This window comes from Magnolia sinica, chromosome 6, assembly GCF_029962835.1.
Source record: "Magnolia sinica isolate HGM2019 chromosome 6, MsV1, whole genome shotgun sequence".
NCBI classification, from domain to species: domain Eukaryota; kingdom Viridiplantae; phylum Streptophyta; class Magnoliopsida; order Magnoliales; family Magnoliaceae; genus Magnolia; species Magnolia sinica.
The window spans coordinates 96303141-96320820 of NC_080578.1; the positions used below are offsets into that span (position 1 = coordinate 96303141).

The following is a 17680-nucleotide window of genomic DNA, read 5'->3' on the forward strand; positions in this document are numbered from 1 at the left end:
ATAAAGAAGAGGCCAGGAAAAGGATGAAGAACAAGGAAAAGAAGTAGCATGACCTCGAAAGGTCCAAGAGGATAAAGAACAAGGAAAAAAAGTAGTAGCAGTTGAAGTTAGAAGGCCAAAAGGTGTCATGCTACTAAAAATGTGACTAAGCAGGTTCGCCAACCCAAATAGGTTTCTAAAATTCCAATAACACATGCATTTTCCCCAGACAAAAGGACGGTACCTTGAAAACGTTAAAGGGCATCTGTTTCTGAATACGAAAACTACGAACTTTATCATGATCCACAAGATCGAAATATATGTCTCTTCCAATCTGTTCTGCAAGATCCTCATTTCGAGCAACCTGGATGGACAGAAACCATTGGTTTAGAAAAGAATATTGACAGGAGGAATGGATGCTAATAAGTTAATAATAAAATTGACAGTCGAAACCTTTATAATGGTATAAAGGTGTGCCTCTGCTTTTTCCTTCTTCTTATGCTCCTTTTCTTCCTGTTCTTTCTTTAATCTCATCTGGAATATGATTGTGACCATGCTCAGTTCAAGTTTTTCCCCAAATAAACCTCTGGAGAAGTTAAACCCATCCAGTGAACAAAAATATCTTACCCTAAGGTGTTCAGCAATGTCCTTCTCATCCACATTACAAATTATTTTGTCCTTGTCACTTTCACGAATATACACAAGCATATATGCATTCGAATATTTTGTAAACTTAAATGGAGTGTTATTGAAGCCAGGATTTGTTTGTGGCAGCTGTGGGATAGAAGCAGAAGAAACAAAACATCATAGGTTTATCAAATAGTCAAAGAGAACATAAATAGCACAACAAAGTATTCTTGGCAGCAAATCCTCACCTCTTCCTCACCACCATATTGCTCCTCTAATGCCCTCTTTACATCTTCTTTTGTTACCCGTTCATCATCAAACTTGAACCTAAGAACAGAATATTCTCATCTGTTAAATAGGTCATTTAAGTCATTCTGAGGCATACATTTACCCACATACAATAAATATAAAAGTTTTTTAACTTTGAAATAAATGTCCCTGCAAAAGCCACTTGCACAGCCACCCACCACATGGGCATGCCTGAGCATGTGCACATGGCAGCAGCAACATTACACGCACAAGCACCAAAATGGCACATGCACAAAGAAGCAGAAATGCAAAACAGAAAATCATCTTCAATAGTGTCACAGCAAAAAGGGAAATTTTGCCAGAAAAAGACCAGTTCCAAATGTTTACCAACTGAAGTGCCCTGAATTGCCGCATAAGTAGATAGGGAAAAACAAGCAGTTAACCATCAGGCATATCAGAAAATGTCAGGGAACTTCCACATTCAGATAGGTGTAGTGATGCGGCTAACCATTACATGGTCTAGAGACTACAGCCAGTTATATAGTTAGCTTTGAAAACATGAATATGGAGTTCCCAGAAATCTAACTCATATGGCACGCAAAATAACTCTACTAGGCAGGTGGCACAAGCATCTGAGAGGCTGATAAAATTCACATACCACTGATCAGTTAAGGTCGGCCTGATAAAAGCGTAATAATGTCCACCATGTACTCCACCACTGTGAACAAGAACACTGCAAGTGAAACAGAACACAGGACTAAAGTCACGGTATACTTTTTGGTCAATCAACTAATGGAAATGCAAATGCTCACAGGAAAGTGGCAAATGCCACAAGAACTCATTAATTGCTTGGCTAATTATTAGATAAAAGAATACGACACAACCGAAGAGAAATTGCAAATGATGACCCCAGGGCTACATCTTTTGGGGCTACAAAGAATATTGCATGCAAGGTAACCTTATGCTCGTCTTCTGAAAAAGGGTAGAAAGGTAAAAAATGACACATCATAAAATTTATCAATACCCTAACATTACAAAGAAGTGGTTAATGACTCAATGGTCATCATCTAAGCTCATCCTTTCTTTCTTTTTCTTTTTCTTTTTTTCTTTTCTTTTTTTATAGGATTGCTTATCCCAATTAATTGTGGTCCACTAAGGTCAATGACTCGATGGTAAATGGCCCAATTATACAGAGGTGGCAGTCACCAAGCAGTCCAGTGCTGTAAGGCCTAGGCCCCTAAATTAAATTTGCCCAAGGAATAGGACCAGGCTTCAAATCTAGGGTGCAGACAATGTTAAATGGCCCAGTCCAATTATCGACCAGGCTTGTGCATATATGGCTCTGAATGACGGTATCGGCCAACGTATCGGCAGCACGAAAAAATGATATGATACGGTGTCACGTATCGGAATCGAGGCCGTATCAGCCTGTATCGGTCATTTTTTGTTTAACCAAAAAAATATATATTTTTTTTAAATATCAGAAAATAGGGGGAAATTTGAGATATTCACAAATCTATCATTTTTTGTGTGTTTTGACCATGTATTCAACGGTGTATCAGACCATTCTTTGATGAAAATGTTGCTTGTCAATTTGACTTGTTGAAAGTCAACTAAATGGGCCCTAATTGAATGCAAATTAAACATGATTTGGTGAACAATGGCCCATTACATTGGAAATACATAAAAAGATGATGAAAATATAAAAAAGAAAGTGAAGGTTTACCCTTCTTTCCGATTTTTCCCATAATGGTCCACTTCACTTCGATTCTTTGAATCCCATTCAAATCATTTGTTTTGATCCTAAAATAGGTCTAGATCTAACATAAAATGAGTTTTTAAGATTCTTCCATGGTTTAAATGGAAACAAGAGAGAGAGAGAGAGAGAGTGAGAGAGAGAGAGAGAGGAGACAAGTGAATTTTTGAAAAAAATAAAATAAAATAAAATAAAATAAAAATCAAATTTGGAGTTTCATGGGCGTATCAGCCCTGTATCGGCACCGATATGAGTTGTATCGGCCGAAAGAGACCGATATGGTCCAACCGATTCCGATATGGCCGATACAGCCCCGTATCACGTATCGTATCAAGCCAATACGGATACGATACGCCCGTATAGGCCAATACAATACCAATTTTTAGAATCATGCATGCATAAAGAATGAATGGTTTAAAGACGATCATTAGCACTTCCCATTCAACATTCATCTGTAACTTAAAGACACTTGTTGGATCCAGGGGATCCAAACTGTGCATATGATGGGACTTGTCATAAATGGAGAATGTCCCCAAAAAAAAATTAAAAAAAATTAAAAAATCTTAAGACTGGACTATTTTCAAACCTTTGATCGTTTAACTCTTTTTCTGCCCTAGCCAGCGTGGCCCTGTAAGGCTAAGGCTAACATTAGGGCCTTTCAAGTCCGATTTGGGCCAAGTCCGGGCTAGGGCCAACAGCGCTCAGCCTATTGCCACCAGCCCACCCGTAATTTGATAGATATTTTGTAAACAACAAATAGCAATGACTTAATGTAGCATTACCATGTTTTGGATGGTGAAACGAGAAGACAAATAACTCTAATAATATTCAACAGATAATGGTGGACATATATAATTCACCATAGGCATGCTTCATCTAAAGACGTAATGCATCTCATAGGCAGCATATGCATAAATATAGTAAAATTTCACCCTCTGAGGCAGAATGTGTAACACCCTGATCCATAGCTGATGTGGTAGACTCAGTGAAAGATACCTCGTTTCAACACTAAGGTCTTGGCATTGATTCCCTTGTGGGGGTGGCTAACAGTGAAGTGTGAACTGACAGTGGGTGTAGTAACAAGCTAACCAAAAAACAAAAAGGCAAAATGTGTAAATTCCTTCAAAGTACACTTTCTTTTTCTTTGAAAGATGGCAAAATATATTGAAGCAAAATGGAGAAAGTGCTACCAAAGATACAAAGAGGGGCCAATAACAACTAATGAACAACCCTGGCATTACTCATCCTGTACCAATTTTCTTCCTTTGACAATTGAGCCTAAATCAAAGCTTATTTAGAAATCTGCCCAGAAAAAAGTACCAAAAAATTAAGCACAGTAACTTGCCTCACAGACCCACCTACCAACAATAAAACAGAATAGTTGTTTGTTTGGACAAGCAAAATGGAGAAAGTGCTACCAAATATACAATGAGGGGCCAATAACAACTAATGAACAACCCTCACGTTACTCATCATGTACAATTTTCTTCTTTCGACAATTGAGCCTAAATCAAAGCTTATTTAGAAATCTGCCAAGAAAAAGTACCAGAAAATTAAGCACAGTAACTTGCCTCACAGACCCACCTACCAACCATAAAACAGGATAGTCGTTTGATTGGATAAAATATCAGCAACCAATTAAGCTAAGAAATTAATTACCCAAGTTATTGGAACAGAAAAATGCTAGTGAATGGTCAAACAAATCAGGATATAAAAGTCTTAAATGAAATACTACCTGTGAAGTGTGTAAAGGTTGCGAACCCTCCTGTCGGCATCTGGAGAAAGATATCTCCCGTTTTCTCTATCAAGGTCCAGTTGCAAAGGGAACTCATAACGGTCATTTATCTGCATAAAGAGAATAACATTACTTTCCATTTTTTTGCGTAGCAGGCACTAGTGGTGGTAGGATGTGACATGTTGGCATGTGAGAGGTGTTGGTAATGAAACAGAAGGTCCCAGCTATTATGTACTGCTGAGGCATCGAACATGATGTTTTATGTGCATGTGTACTTCATGCACATGACCTTAGGGCATGCAGGTAATAGTTGGGATGGGAGTCAACAGTGGCTGTAACCGTGATGGCATGTGAGCGATGTCAATATGAGTCTCTATCATGGACCACTCTAAGAGACTAGAAGAAGAAAAAGGTTAATTTCTGGTGCACAGCCAATTATAAATCTTTTGCAAATCTAACATTTAAGAGCCAATCCCATGCTGTTGGGAGAAAGGATAAAATGGTGATGATGAAATAAAAGGAGAAAAATAAAATATAATGATGATGATAATTATGATGAAAGAAAAGCACATCAAGGAGAAAACCCCAATGTGATGCCTGTGAAACTACCTATAAAAACAGGACAATAAAAGTGATGCAGCAAAGCAATGGTGAGTCCAAATTAGTGACAAAGGTCATAATGTTTATAGAAAGAACAATAAAATGCTTTCTGCAAGAATACTGAATTGAGTTGGTAATTAATATGACCATAGATGGTGCTGGAGAACAACTTGCACCTGACTTTTATAGTATTTGACTTTCTTTGTACTTCATTGTTTTCTCTAGTTGGGTTGATATTTGTTGTGCACCAAAAGAAATATTTTCCTTGATATTATTTATTCATTGAAAACTTCCCCTTAGTAGCAATTGCATGGTCAATAACTAGATTGCATCAATCCACCATTATGTGGGGCCTATGGATCAAAATATCACTAATTCGATAACTAGATTTCATCAATCCACCATCATGTGGGGCCTATGGATGGAAGGACACAATATTTTTGTGAAAAGTCAACTCACATGGAGAAGGTATAAACAAAACATCAAATTCTCACTTGTGGAAATGAAGTATGGCAACTATCTAACCATTACTGTGTTGTTTTTTTTATATGGATAACAATTACTTTTCAAAGAAAGAATTGAACCCAATGAAATATGAGGAGATGATAAGGAATCACTCTCCCCCGGGCCCCACCCTTCCTCTTCTCAACTTTACAACACCCCTGAAAGGTTTTTGGACAAACAGCACATGTAACTTTCTTTTTGCCCCAAGGAAAGCCTCTCTTGAAAATTCTACCAAAGTTTTGTTATTTCACCCTTTCCAAATGGCCCACAACCAGCTAGCAAGAACACACTCCATTATGCCATTCCCAATTTACCCTAACAGCCCCTATTTCATGCTTTGACTCAGGCATCATCTAAACCATCCTGCATAACTTAAAGAACCCACCCACACACTACTGAAAAGGGTACGCTTTATGACTAATTGATACAACATTTCTGTATTCCCTTGGCATAAGATGCAACTGTTTATAATTATTATCATCATGTTTTTAAAGTGATCCAATGTCAAAACTTTGACACACTCATCATTAAAGTGCACCACCATTAGAACCTTAACAATCTATGGCGTTCATAATTGATTTCAACGTTGCAAGATTACATTTCTCAGAAAAGGAGAAAAAACCGAATGCATAATGCATGTGTATCATGAGAAACTCATCCCGTGGAAAGTAGCCACATTTAATGATTACAAAACCAGTATAATTGGTTTATTGATTGACAAAGTAGTTCAATAAGATTGTAAGATTGAACAAAATGTCAAACAAAATGGAGGAAAGCATCGTGGCACCTATTTTGTATGAATAAAGGAAACATACAAAGATAAACTAACTATCATGAGATTAAACTTATGAGACTTGCTATGAAACTTTGGGAGAGATTGATTGAACAATGATTAAGGCATGAGACAAGTGTACAAAAAATTTATATAATTAAGTTTCATGCGAGGAAGGAAACTAAGGCTATTTCCTACTTAGACAATTGATAGAAAAATATTGGGGGAGGATGGATCTCCACATGGTCTTTATTGACTTGGGGCTTGTTTGGATTTGCTTTAAAAAGTGTTTATATATATATATAAATGATTTTAAAAGTCACTTTTTTATGCTTTAAGTGTGTTTGGTTAGCCACTTAATTAATCAATTTAAGGGAAAAATCCAAATCAATTTTAGAGCCATACATTTGTTTTGCAAAATATGGCCCATCTGATCAATGGATCAACCTAATTCTTGGGCTAGGGCCTTTCTAATGTATGGTTGGATCTCAAATCTACATGCCATGTTGGGCAAACGTATGGCACATACATGAGTTGTATTGCACACAATGTTCTAAATATCGTTATCGCATTAAGTATCGCACCCTTGGGATACTAATAAATATCGGTTATCGCATGGGATATATCGGTTGTATCATGTAATGTTTTGTTGTTGTTGGGAAACATGGGAATATTTGGAAATTAGTCAAATTTTTCAATGAAACTTCGGGGATTGTTAAAAAGGGGCATCAAAAAAAAAAAACTACATATAATAGGGGTTTCCTTTGTATGGGTTCTTAATATATGTGCTTTTCAACTGAACTGATGCAAGTATATTCAAAGTCTATTCATATAATTTATAAACATAAGAAAACATGTATGGAAATACAAGCAATACATTCAAAAGCAAAAGAAGAATCACTAGATCAGGTTACATGTTTAATATTGTGTTTGGATTATAAAGATTAAACCTGATTTGTGAGAAATTAAGAAATTTTGAATTTTCTCAATTTACCTCAACTTAACCCATCTCCCCAAATCTAGAAATCGAAGTTCCAAATCCATGATTTTTAATGAAAAACATGAAGAATCATAGATTTGTAACCATTTGACACTGGTTTAACATGATTTACAATAAAAGCATAGATCAAAAATTGAAAATGCTCACTAGATTGAATAAGTGGGTTATATCCGCACTACCTATGTGTTTCGTTTCGCGCAAGTGAGATACAAGATATATCATGGGATATATCGACTAATATCGTCGATATTTAAAACACTAATTGCACATGCACATGGGCTTAGCAAATCTCGTCTCTAGAGAAGCCGAACAGATGCACCTTTCATAAAACCCTTGTCCCCAGTGCCACGAGGCCCACCGCAATAACCGTGAGATATCCACTCCATCCATCGATTTCACCGTATCAAGTTGGGGTATGATTCCAATTAGGAGATAGATCCAAGACTTAAGTGGGCCACACCACAGGAAAGGCTTCATCTCTCACCATTGAGACCTTCATAGGGAAATTGTTTTCTTATGCACTTTTTCACATAAGCAATTCTCAAAAAGCAATTCCAAAAAAATTTCTTTAGTATCGATTTTGTAGTTGCTAGAAGCAACGCCAAGTAGGCCCTTAGAGAAAGCATAAGCTAGGGTCCCTAAAGAGTTAATCTGGTGGTTGTTGGGAAAGAAAGTAGTCTCAATACTCAAGCGGATGCATTAGCATGAGCAGGGATATGCATGAGGGAGCATAAAAAAATGTGAGGACTACTAGTGGAGAGACAGGCGAGTATCCAATTATAGTAAGCTTACACTAGACGTCGGTATTGAGTGTGTATCTTTTTTGCATTGGTTACGAAATAATGGAGCATTTACAAGAAAACATCCTGTGGTGTATGTTGTTTGCAGATGACATAGTTTGGATTTGATTGACAAGATGAGGGATGGGGTGAATGCAAAGCTAGAACGATGGAGGGATGCTTTAGAATCTAAAGTTAAGTCAGACATGAACAAAGTATATTGAATGCAATTTTTGAAAGAGAGGAATTAATTAAGATTGTTGAGCAAGACATACACAAAAATGGCCATTTTTTATGTCTTGGGTCAATAATTTAGGAGAGCAAAGTGACTGAGACGAATGTTGCTCATAGAATTAAAGTTAGGTAAACGAAGTGGAGATGTGTCTTTTGGAGTAATGTGATCGAAGCAAGCCAATGAAACTGAAGGGAAAAATGTATAGGATAGCTATAAGACCAGCCATGCTTTATGGGGTAGAATCTTGGCCAATCAAGGAACATGCTCATAGGATGAGATTAACGGAAATGAGGATGTTGAGATCAATGACCAGCAAGACAAGGAAGGATATAACTAGGAATGCCTTCGAGGGAACCTAGGAGTAGCACCAGTAGGTAATAAAATGAGGAAAATTAGGCTTCGATGGTTTGGCCACTTGCAACAGAGACCAAGTATTGCACCAATTACAAAAGGTGAGACAATTCAAGTTGAAGGCTCTAAAAGGGCAACGGAGAAGGACCAAAAGTATGTGGGTGGAGGTACTAAGAAAAGAATATGGTGTAACTAAGGATTTTATTTTACTTTTGAAGATGTGTAACAAAGTGATAGAGTAGAAGGGCATAACAAGATTCGTCTAGTTGACCTTAATTAGCTAGGCTTAGATAATTATGACCAAATATTAGTATGAACATCAACATGAAAAAAAAAAAAAAAACCTTTTTACTACCATGATATATAGTAACTTAAGTGCACAAGTGTGAATAAACATTTGAAATAAATGGAATTATTGAATTTTCGAAGTCCAACAATAAATTGAGCATTGACTAGACTAAGAATTTGAGCTCTAACAATGCCAATAATAAATTAGATGACCATGTAGTTGCAATGCAAATAAAAGAATGAAAAACTCATATGTAAGCATAAAACAATGACAACACAATGTAAAAGAAAGAAAGCAACACTCTTCTTTTTAACAAGATTGTTCATTCCATCCTTCAAAAAGAAAATAGTTTAAAGCTTTTGTCCATCTAATCCCAAGCATGTGCAAGGAAGCCATATAAAGCCCATTAATATTGGAATGGGTAAGCAAAAAAAAAAATTCCCTGAACCGTTCACAAATGGTTAACTCATTACTACTCACTCTACCCACATACCTGATTACTGTTCATCATAACAAAGCAAATTAACAACGACAAAAGCAGCAAAAAATACACACTGAACATTGCAAAAAGAATCACGATGCATGACAAAGATTCAACATCTACGGATAAAATACAGTGATATAAATACCAACCTTTACCATTGTGTCCCGCATGAAATCATATTCAAACCGTTTAAGCTGAAGTTGCAACACAGGGGGGAAGTCAATGAAAAGGACACCCTTCTTTGCATCCTGGAATGGCAATGGCACAACTATTTACAAAAAAATCATTCGGGAATAAAGAGAATCTAAATAATTTTATGCCAGCATATGATGGAAAGTTTTTTTTTATTTTTTAAAGAACTTACAATGACTTGGGTGCCATCAAATAAAATAAAATAACATGACTAAAAATATGATCATTGGCATGACTTGACTAAATATATGCTCGCCAACTAAAATATGTTGGTGAGTCAAGCCAACCAAGAATTGCTCTGCCAAAACAGAGCATCAACTTGATCAAGTCGTAATGGACTGCCTAAGCCAAGCTAAAACCCTAGAAATTTGAATTTCTTGTGCTCATTGTATTAGAGGCCAGAATATACATTTCCACTTTTTTACATTATGTTCTAAAGACATCTTGCATTGGAAACAACTGACCTGTAACCCATGTTGCTCTGCATGATACTTGTTATCACCTTCAAGACGCTCAACTTCCACATACTTGTCGAAAGAAGCATAGACATCCCGACAACCTTTCACATCAAGCTGAAGGTCTGCCACATATGTAAAAAGAATCAAGTACTCTGCACAAGGATATTCATTATAAATCACTCCTTACATGAAATATTAGACCAAAAATAAATACCATAGAATGACTCCTTTCTTGTAGATTTGTAGTCGACATTGATGCATTCGATGTAGTTCATATGGTGCCCTTCGAATAACTGTTGTATCGTACCTTCCACAACAGTTCCCTGATCCAATGAAATCCGATATCAAAATCGTAATAACCCTGACACCCACAACAATCCAATAAAATCTGATATTCTGAATGTAGTACCTTCATCTTATCTTCCAGCTTTTCACAAAGAACCCTATTGAGTTCTTGCACATCGTGTTGCATGAAAGAATCATATGTATCCCATCCAAACGATTTAGTTAGCTCTTTTGTTGCAACACTATTGTCGGTGTACTGGAGCTTATAGAACAAACTCTGCAGAGCTAGAGGAATGCTCCCTGACGGCATATCGTTCTCTGTGGTAGGCATATGGTACACAGCCTGGCATACAGATCCAATGAATGGTTTCTCCTTTTAATAATGCTAAATGAAGAAGAAGTTGTGCACTAGCTACAAAACGAAATTCCAGACAAGATGTGAACCTTTCTGAAGTAGGGAATATGGTACAAAGTCTGAAGAAGGGAATTCATATAACAGGTTGCTCCTTGGTTCTTAAGACCAACATAGCCCGTCTCTTTTTTCGAGTCATACGTCCAGTAATCAACAACCCGACGAACTGCAACCTCCGCTTCAACTATACACGTATCATTCACAAGATACCCTCTAGACGGGTCATAGAGTTCGCTGAGAGGCATGAACGATGTGAAGCCCCAGTCACTCTCTCGAGCGTTGAATTGGTGCTGCGTGTCTGCGTAACTCAAAAGAAGTCGAAATCATCACCCAATTCACGAGCGTGCTGGCCAATACCTGGATCTCCGCATATGGGCACATTTGGCGGACTTGCAACCTTGAGAAGAACGAATGCTTGCCACCCAAATCATGAGTGGTGTCACTTCTGGAAGGACCTGAAACGACACTGCTCATGATTTGGGGTAAAAATATGCCTTTTTATTTAAAAGGAGAAAAACATCAGCCTCTAAAGAGCCTTTTTAAAAGAGGAGTTTGGTTTCCAAAATCAGGATGTGGCAAACATCCAAATGCACTTGCAACACATTGCACTGTGAACCACAATCCAAGACCAACATCAAATTAACCCAAAAAAAGTCAACATGGAAACCACATGTGGAAGTTAAAATTAGACAAGGGAAGTATCTTTCAAAAAAAAAAAAAATTAGACAAGGGAAGTGATATATATGCACCCTAAGTTTAAATACACTGTTTTTTGTAATGTTCTTAGTATTGAAATGGTAAAGATGTGCCATTACCATAATAATACCAGAAGTAGAAAAAGGGGATTACAAATCAAAAGGAGAGGGTCGAGATATCTGCTCATCTTACAACTGCATTAAAAGCCAGACCTTTGCTACCAATTCTCTTCAAATTATGACAAAATGAATAGCAGAGGAGAATATATACCTTTCCTTACTGAATACTTGTTGTGGATTTGATTGATCACAGCCAAGCTGAATTGGGCATACCTACTCCAACCATACGGCAAGCTGGCTGAATCCGCGACATCCAAATACATAGACAGCTGATCCACGTTGTTTCCTTTTGGAAAAATGAGCACCCGCCTGTCATCCGAAGCAATGCAAGAATTGCAAATCAAACAAATCGAAAGGGACAAGAAAACCAAAAAAAAAAAAAAAACGGTAGTATCACTAAAACAGATGACACTCGAGATCCATGCACATGCACTTACCATTTGTAACCGCCAACAAAAAATATGTCAGAGTAGTGCTTCTTGGTATTCAACCTAGAGAAATTCTCGATCGTCCACGTGAATCTTGACGACGGAGGATCTTCCACCGCCTGATTCTCCACCGTACTGGCAGCTTCCGGTTGTGGCACTACTAATAAACAGATGAGGAAGAAACATTAAAATAAAATTAAAAAAATCAAAACCCTAAAAGCACCGATACCAAACTCCACTGATTTTCAAAACCATATATCAAAGCCCTAAAAAGCGAATTACAGCGAATCGAACTTACCTTCCATCGGTTGCGGGCCTTCGACGAAATCGGAATGCGGGACAAGCATCTCGTCGTCTTCCTGCTGCAGAAAACAAAGCACGAATCAAGGGTCAGATCCAGCAAAACCACGCCCCATGGGCCACCGAATCGAAACGCTATAAATCGGGCCCAGCAGCGGTGGAATTGGAATTTCTGCCGATTTCTTTAGAAAAAAAAAATTGAAACCCTAGAAAGGAAGAGCGAGCAGAGAGATGGATTCTGTCTTTATAGATTACATCTAAGGGAGGAGGAGTCATCATAGTCATGGATGGACAAATATGGACCGTCGGATCGAGGAATCTCAGACGAGCTTTGGAAGGGAGATATAGAGAGAGAGAGAGAGAGGAGGCTCTGGAACCAGAGACCAACGAGAGGGAGTACTGGAAGAAGGGCAGGGGTTTTATTGTGGAGGGGTACTTTCGTAATTTGGGCTGGAAAAGGAAAAGGGGGGGAAGAGCAAGAGATATACCTCAGGAGGAATGATCTATGGTACAATGAGGTGCATGGTAAATTATACTCTAGCAACAATTTTTCCCGGCAAATTGGGCACGTGTAAGAAATCTCAACTGTTAAAGAGGTGGGCCCCGAAATGAAGATTTCCTGGAAATGAAATCTGGCTAATATTATCTCCAAAACGGGCCACACATGTATGTCGGTTTGGATCTTTGGTTGTACATTGAATTTTAGGTTTGACGCTTTATGGTCATTTTAAATGAATGATTTTCTCCAAGATTGATCTTTGTGGTGGGTCCCACCTATTTAACGGTTTCGATGGTGAGATTATATTTTGGGTTGGAAGAAAAGGGGTTGTAGCATGGTAACGGAACAGGCCACGGTTGCCTTTGGTCATTCCTCGACCCGGTAAGTACTATGGAAGCGAGAAAACTATGCAGCGTCTTGCACGGTGTGCCTCAGGCGTGCGAGCATCCGTACGTACACGTGGCAAGCATGCACTGATTTCAGTCGGTCTAGACTGCGGGCCCCACTTTGGATGGATTCAAGGAAGCAAATTGGGTGGTGACCCAACACCACCGATATGCCTGACGTGGGGACTCTGTGGGACCCACCATGACTGATGTGCATTATCCCCACCGTCTGTCCGTTTTTCCCAGCTCAATTTAGGACCAGAGCCCAAAATTGAAGCGTAACCCAAGCTCAAGTGGACCACATCATCAAAAACAATGGGGATAATGATTTCCACCGTTAAAATTTCTTACGGCCATCAACAGACCTGGACAAAGGGAAACAAAATATCAGCTCAATCCAAAACTTCCGTGGCCCTTTGAGAAGTTTTCAACGGTGGGTGTTTAATTTCTACTTTTTGCTTGGTGTGGTCCACCTAAATATTAGATATGTTTCAATTTTGGGTTCATGCCCTAAAATGATCTGCAAAAATGGATGGACGGCGTGGATTAACTACATACATCATGATGAGCTCAAAAGAATCCGGTCACCAGATATCTGTAGCGCTGGTGGCCCGCCCCCGGATTTCAAGTGCAGAGAAGGATCCAAACCACGATCGGTGACCTCTTGCTATTGACTTTCAAATCCGACGGTCTCTCTTTCCAAAGTATCTCATAATAGCCGTTGATCAAACGATCTGGAGTGTCCGGTCAGTGTGATTTCGAGATGGGCCCCAGCTAAAGTGGGCCACGATCGTGTATACGTTTACGTCGCGCGCGTGATGCGCGTGTGCCTCTTATGAGCGCTTCGCTACCAGAGCATTATATATTTCCCTTGGACGTGGATGTGTTGAAGCGTTTCAGTCGGCAGGCCCTCCACAACGCATGGCCTACCTGAGTTAATCAGGACCGTTCATCCAGTGGACCCCTGTTGATGAACGTGACCGGATTATGCAACAAGCCCAACCGAGAGTGTATCCACAAGGGCTGAGAAGAGACTCATAGCTAGAAAAACCAGGAGACCAAAAGCTAGAAAAGCCAACGGTTCTCGTTCTATAAAAAGGAAAAGGCTCCTTAATTAACGATCACGATTCTCTGACAGCAAGATTTTTGGGGGCCTATGTACGGAGAGGACTAGGGACCAATCAACTATTGTGTTTTCACTTTTCTACCAACGACTTTGGAGTTTCACTGTTTCAGGGCAACCTGGATTCTGTCTCGTGGGAAAGAGGGTTGCGTGGTGATCCCAACACCTTATCCTGGTGAACGAAATCTGTGGGACTCGCCTGGGTGTCTTTATTTTATCCACGCCCTTCATCCGTTTTGTTAACTCATTTTAAGACATTAATCTAAAATTAAGCATATCCAAAGCTTAAGCAAACCACAGACAGGAAACAATGAGAGCATGACATCCACCATTGAAATCTTCTTATAGCCTACCATGTTATTTATTTATCATCCAATTTGTTAATAGGGTCATGAAATTTTCAACTATAGGTGCTCAATCCCCCTTAAATATAATGTGGTCCACTTGAGCTTTGATAAGATTTGATTTTGGGATCCTACCTCAAAGTGAGCTCCGAAGCGAACATGGATGAATGGAAAGGATACAGCCGACGTGGATTGCCTGCCTATCTCTAGCAACGAACAGGCAGTTCTTTGGGTGGGCCGACTGTGATGGCCTGAGTATTCACTTATTCATGCCATCAGTCACTTTTCTCTTATCATCTTAAGATATGTGTTCGAAAATAAGGTAAATCCAAAGCTAAGGTTGACCATAAGTCAAATGAACCGTGCATTTAACCGTAGGCTGCATTTAATGTTTGTTACGTGCATTTAATGCAACTAAGCTTATTATTTGTTGTGGTCCACTTAAATGTTAGATATGCTTTATTTTTATGCACATATTTTAAAAACATCCATAAAAATGGATGCACGAAGTGGATAAATAAATACATGACGGTGGGTGTATCCATGGAACTGCCAATTCGGGTAGGACACGGTCTGCTTTCAGCCAAAACACAAACACGGCCTTGGTCCCAAGTCTGATCACCAGGGTTACTCGAGGTGACGGCGTCACACGCAATTAGCTTGGAGGGTCCCCGGTGGGATCTGTACCTTCAGGCCCGACTGTCATAAATATAATATATGTATATACTCATTTGCATACCTACGTGTGCACCTTTACACACGTATCATGGACGCGGGATCCCTTAAAACCTTAGGGGATAATTTTTCACCTGATCTAAAATTCTAATGGACCATAAAATAAAGAAATGCAAATCAAGTGTTCATTTTTCATGGCTAATAAAAGTTTTCAATCAAATTAAAAATTAGGCCGAGGAGTTTAAAAAGGTGTTGTTCTACGTGGATCATTTAGATTTTAAAGTCACATCATGTATAATTAATTCTGAAAAAGTTTGCACCAGTTTTTCCATGAAATTTTTAATGGTGTGGATTCAGTCTCTACTGTCTATTATGACATCGGCTTTGGAAGATCTGTGCCTACTTTATATTTTTGTGGATCATGCGTTGTAATGAGTTTTTAAAATGGATAAATGTTGTAGATATAAAGCAAGTATATCACAGTGGGCCCACGGTTAAGGATCCAACCAAACTGCGCTTAGGCTCCACGTGGCATACGTGCAGCTATATTAATGGAACGAGGGGAGCTGATTAGGTGAGACTCTGGATCCACCGAGGTGGGTGGAAACCTGACTGTGGGGCTCACACTGATGTATGTTTCTTAAATCCACACCGTCCAACCATTTTGAAAGCTCATTTCAGTGCATGATCCTAAAAATGAAGTTGACTCTAATCTTGGGTGGACCACCACACAGGAAACAGTTATGATTAAATTCTCATTGTTAAAAACAACACAGATTCCACGGGAATGTTTATTTTTCATACAATTAGTTGATAAAGTCACAGACACCTAGATAAAGAGGCCACACAATTATCATCTCGATCCAAAGCTTTTGCGGCCCATGAGAAATTGTTAATAGTCAATTACCACTATTTCCCTAAACATGGCTCATGTGCAAGTTGGAACTACTTCGTTTTTTTAGATCATGCCTTAAATGAGCTTTCAATACAAATGGATGGTGTGGATTTTGTTACATATATCACAGTGGGCCCCACAGTTAGGGGACTTCCACCCACCTCGGTGGAACGGGGTCTCACCTAATCCACTCCCTAAAACAAGCATCCAACGTATTTGACGATACCAACTTGCTATCATATCAATGGACGCGGATTCGCTACTTACAGGTTGAGAAGCCTGACTCACTACTGGAGTGACATCACTTAATTCTGTGGGACCCATCATGATGTATGTGTTGTATCCACACTGTCTATCCATTTGGATATATCACTTAACAGAATGAGACAAAAAATGACTCAGATACATACCTCGAGTGGACCTCAACACAGAAAATAGTGGAGAGAGTGACGCTCACCGTTAAAAATTTCTAATGGCCACAAAAGATCTCGGTAAAGCTGAAATTTTTGTTTTCCTTTCTTTCATGTCTGTCTTAATTTATGATTACGTTGGATCTCATATAAAGCAGACATTAGGAAGGTTTCAATGGTGGGTGTTACTCTCTTCACTGTTTTCTACGGTGGAGTCCACTTGAGCTTTGGATCTTACTCATTCTTTCTCTAATGCCCTAAAATTATCTCTCCAAATGAATAGACGGTGTGGATACAACACATACATCATGATAGGTCTCACATAACTTGATGACGTCACTACAGTAGCTAGTCTCGCTACTCAACATGACAGTATCTAATCCACATCCTATATCAATCCACGTCTGTTGTTGAATTTGGACCACGGACTATGCTTCATCTCAGTCGTTCATTGGGTAAGGCAAGATTTTGACAGTTAAGATCAAGGTGGACCCACCGATTATAATGTTCCATTTATACCAGATGTTTAGTGTGTATCTGCATGCACGAGCATGGATCAGCCTAATCTAGCAGCGTATGGAATAATCCACCTAGAAACGTGATTAGTAGTGAAGCACGGATTAGATGAGAATTTTCCTGGGGCGATGATTTCGGTAGGGTGGGAAGACTCGACGGTCTGATGTGGACGCGGAGGACGCGGATTGCGTCCTACCCCTGCCCGTCTCCAGCTGGGAACGGGCAGCAGTTTTGAGTGGCCGCCGTGATATATGGATCTTATCCATACCGTCCATCTATTTTTTCATATTATTTTAGGGTTGAAGCCTAAAAATGAGGCAGATCCAAGGCTCAAGTGGACTGCACAATGAGAACTAAACTCTCACTGTTGAAAACTTCCACAGGGCAACAGAAGTTTTGGATGGAGCTGATATTTATGCTTTATATTCATCCCGGTTTATGTAACTTTATAAATAGGTTGGATGGCAAATAAACATTTCGGTGGGCCCTAAACAAGTTTCAACGATGAGAATCATTATCACCACTGTTTCTTATGGTGAGGTCCACTTCAACCTTTAATCTGCCTCATTTTTGGGCTTATAT

At 39.0% G+C, this 17680-nt stretch overlaps 1 protein-coding gene and 1 long non-coding RNA gene across 6 annotated transcripts in view; both read right to left on the reverse strand.

Moving 5' to 3' along the window:
• The window catches only part of LOC131249167 (ubiquitin C-terminal hydrolase 12), a 35402-nt gene extending 22713 nt beyond the window's left edge, over window positions 1-12689 (reverse strand). Inside the window, exons 1-15 of one of the 5 annotated variants that reach the window (XR_009172690.1) lie at window positions 12506-12689; window positions 12249-12312; window positions 11960-12110; window positions 11674-11831; window positions 10740-11005; window positions 10420-10638; window positions 10225-10333; window positions 10017-10132; window positions 9510-9608; window positions 4347-4456; window positions 1514-1588; window positions 855-933; window positions 607-753; window positions 433-513; window positions 224-343 (exon numbers count right to left, since the gene is read on the reverse strand). Coding sequence is in view for 4 of the 5 variants with exons in the window: in XM_058249774.1 (XP_058105757.1) it covers window positions 224-343; window positions 433-513; window positions 607-753; window positions 855-933; window positions 1514-1588; window positions 4347-4456; window positions 9510-9608; window positions 10017-10132; window positions 10225-10333; window positions 10420-10638; window positions 10740-11005; window positions 11674-11831; window positions 11960-12110; window positions 12249-12312; window positions 12506-12535 (1824 nt within the window). In the remaining variant the exon portion in view is untranslated. The remainder of the gene's footprint in view (window positions 1-223; window positions 344-432; window positions 514-606; window positions 754-854; window positions 934-1513; window positions 1589-4346; window positions 4457-9509; window positions 9609-10016; window positions 10133-10224; window positions 10334-10419; window positions 10639-10739; window positions 11006-11673; window positions 11832-11959; window positions 12111-12248; window positions 12313-12505) is intronic. The other 4 variants (XM_058249775.1, XM_058249774.1, XM_058249773.1 and 1 more) reach the window with 4 other exon arrangements.
• LOC131249168 (uncharacterized) lies at window positions 2561-4337 on the reverse strand. The gene is made up of 2 exons (XR_009172691.1): window positions 3071-4337; window positions 2561-2658 (listed from the first exon to the last, which is right to left on the reverse strand). It is a non-coding gene; the product is annotated as an uncharacterized LOC131249168 (long non-coding RNA).
• Window positions 12690-17680: the final 4991 nt, after the last annotated feature.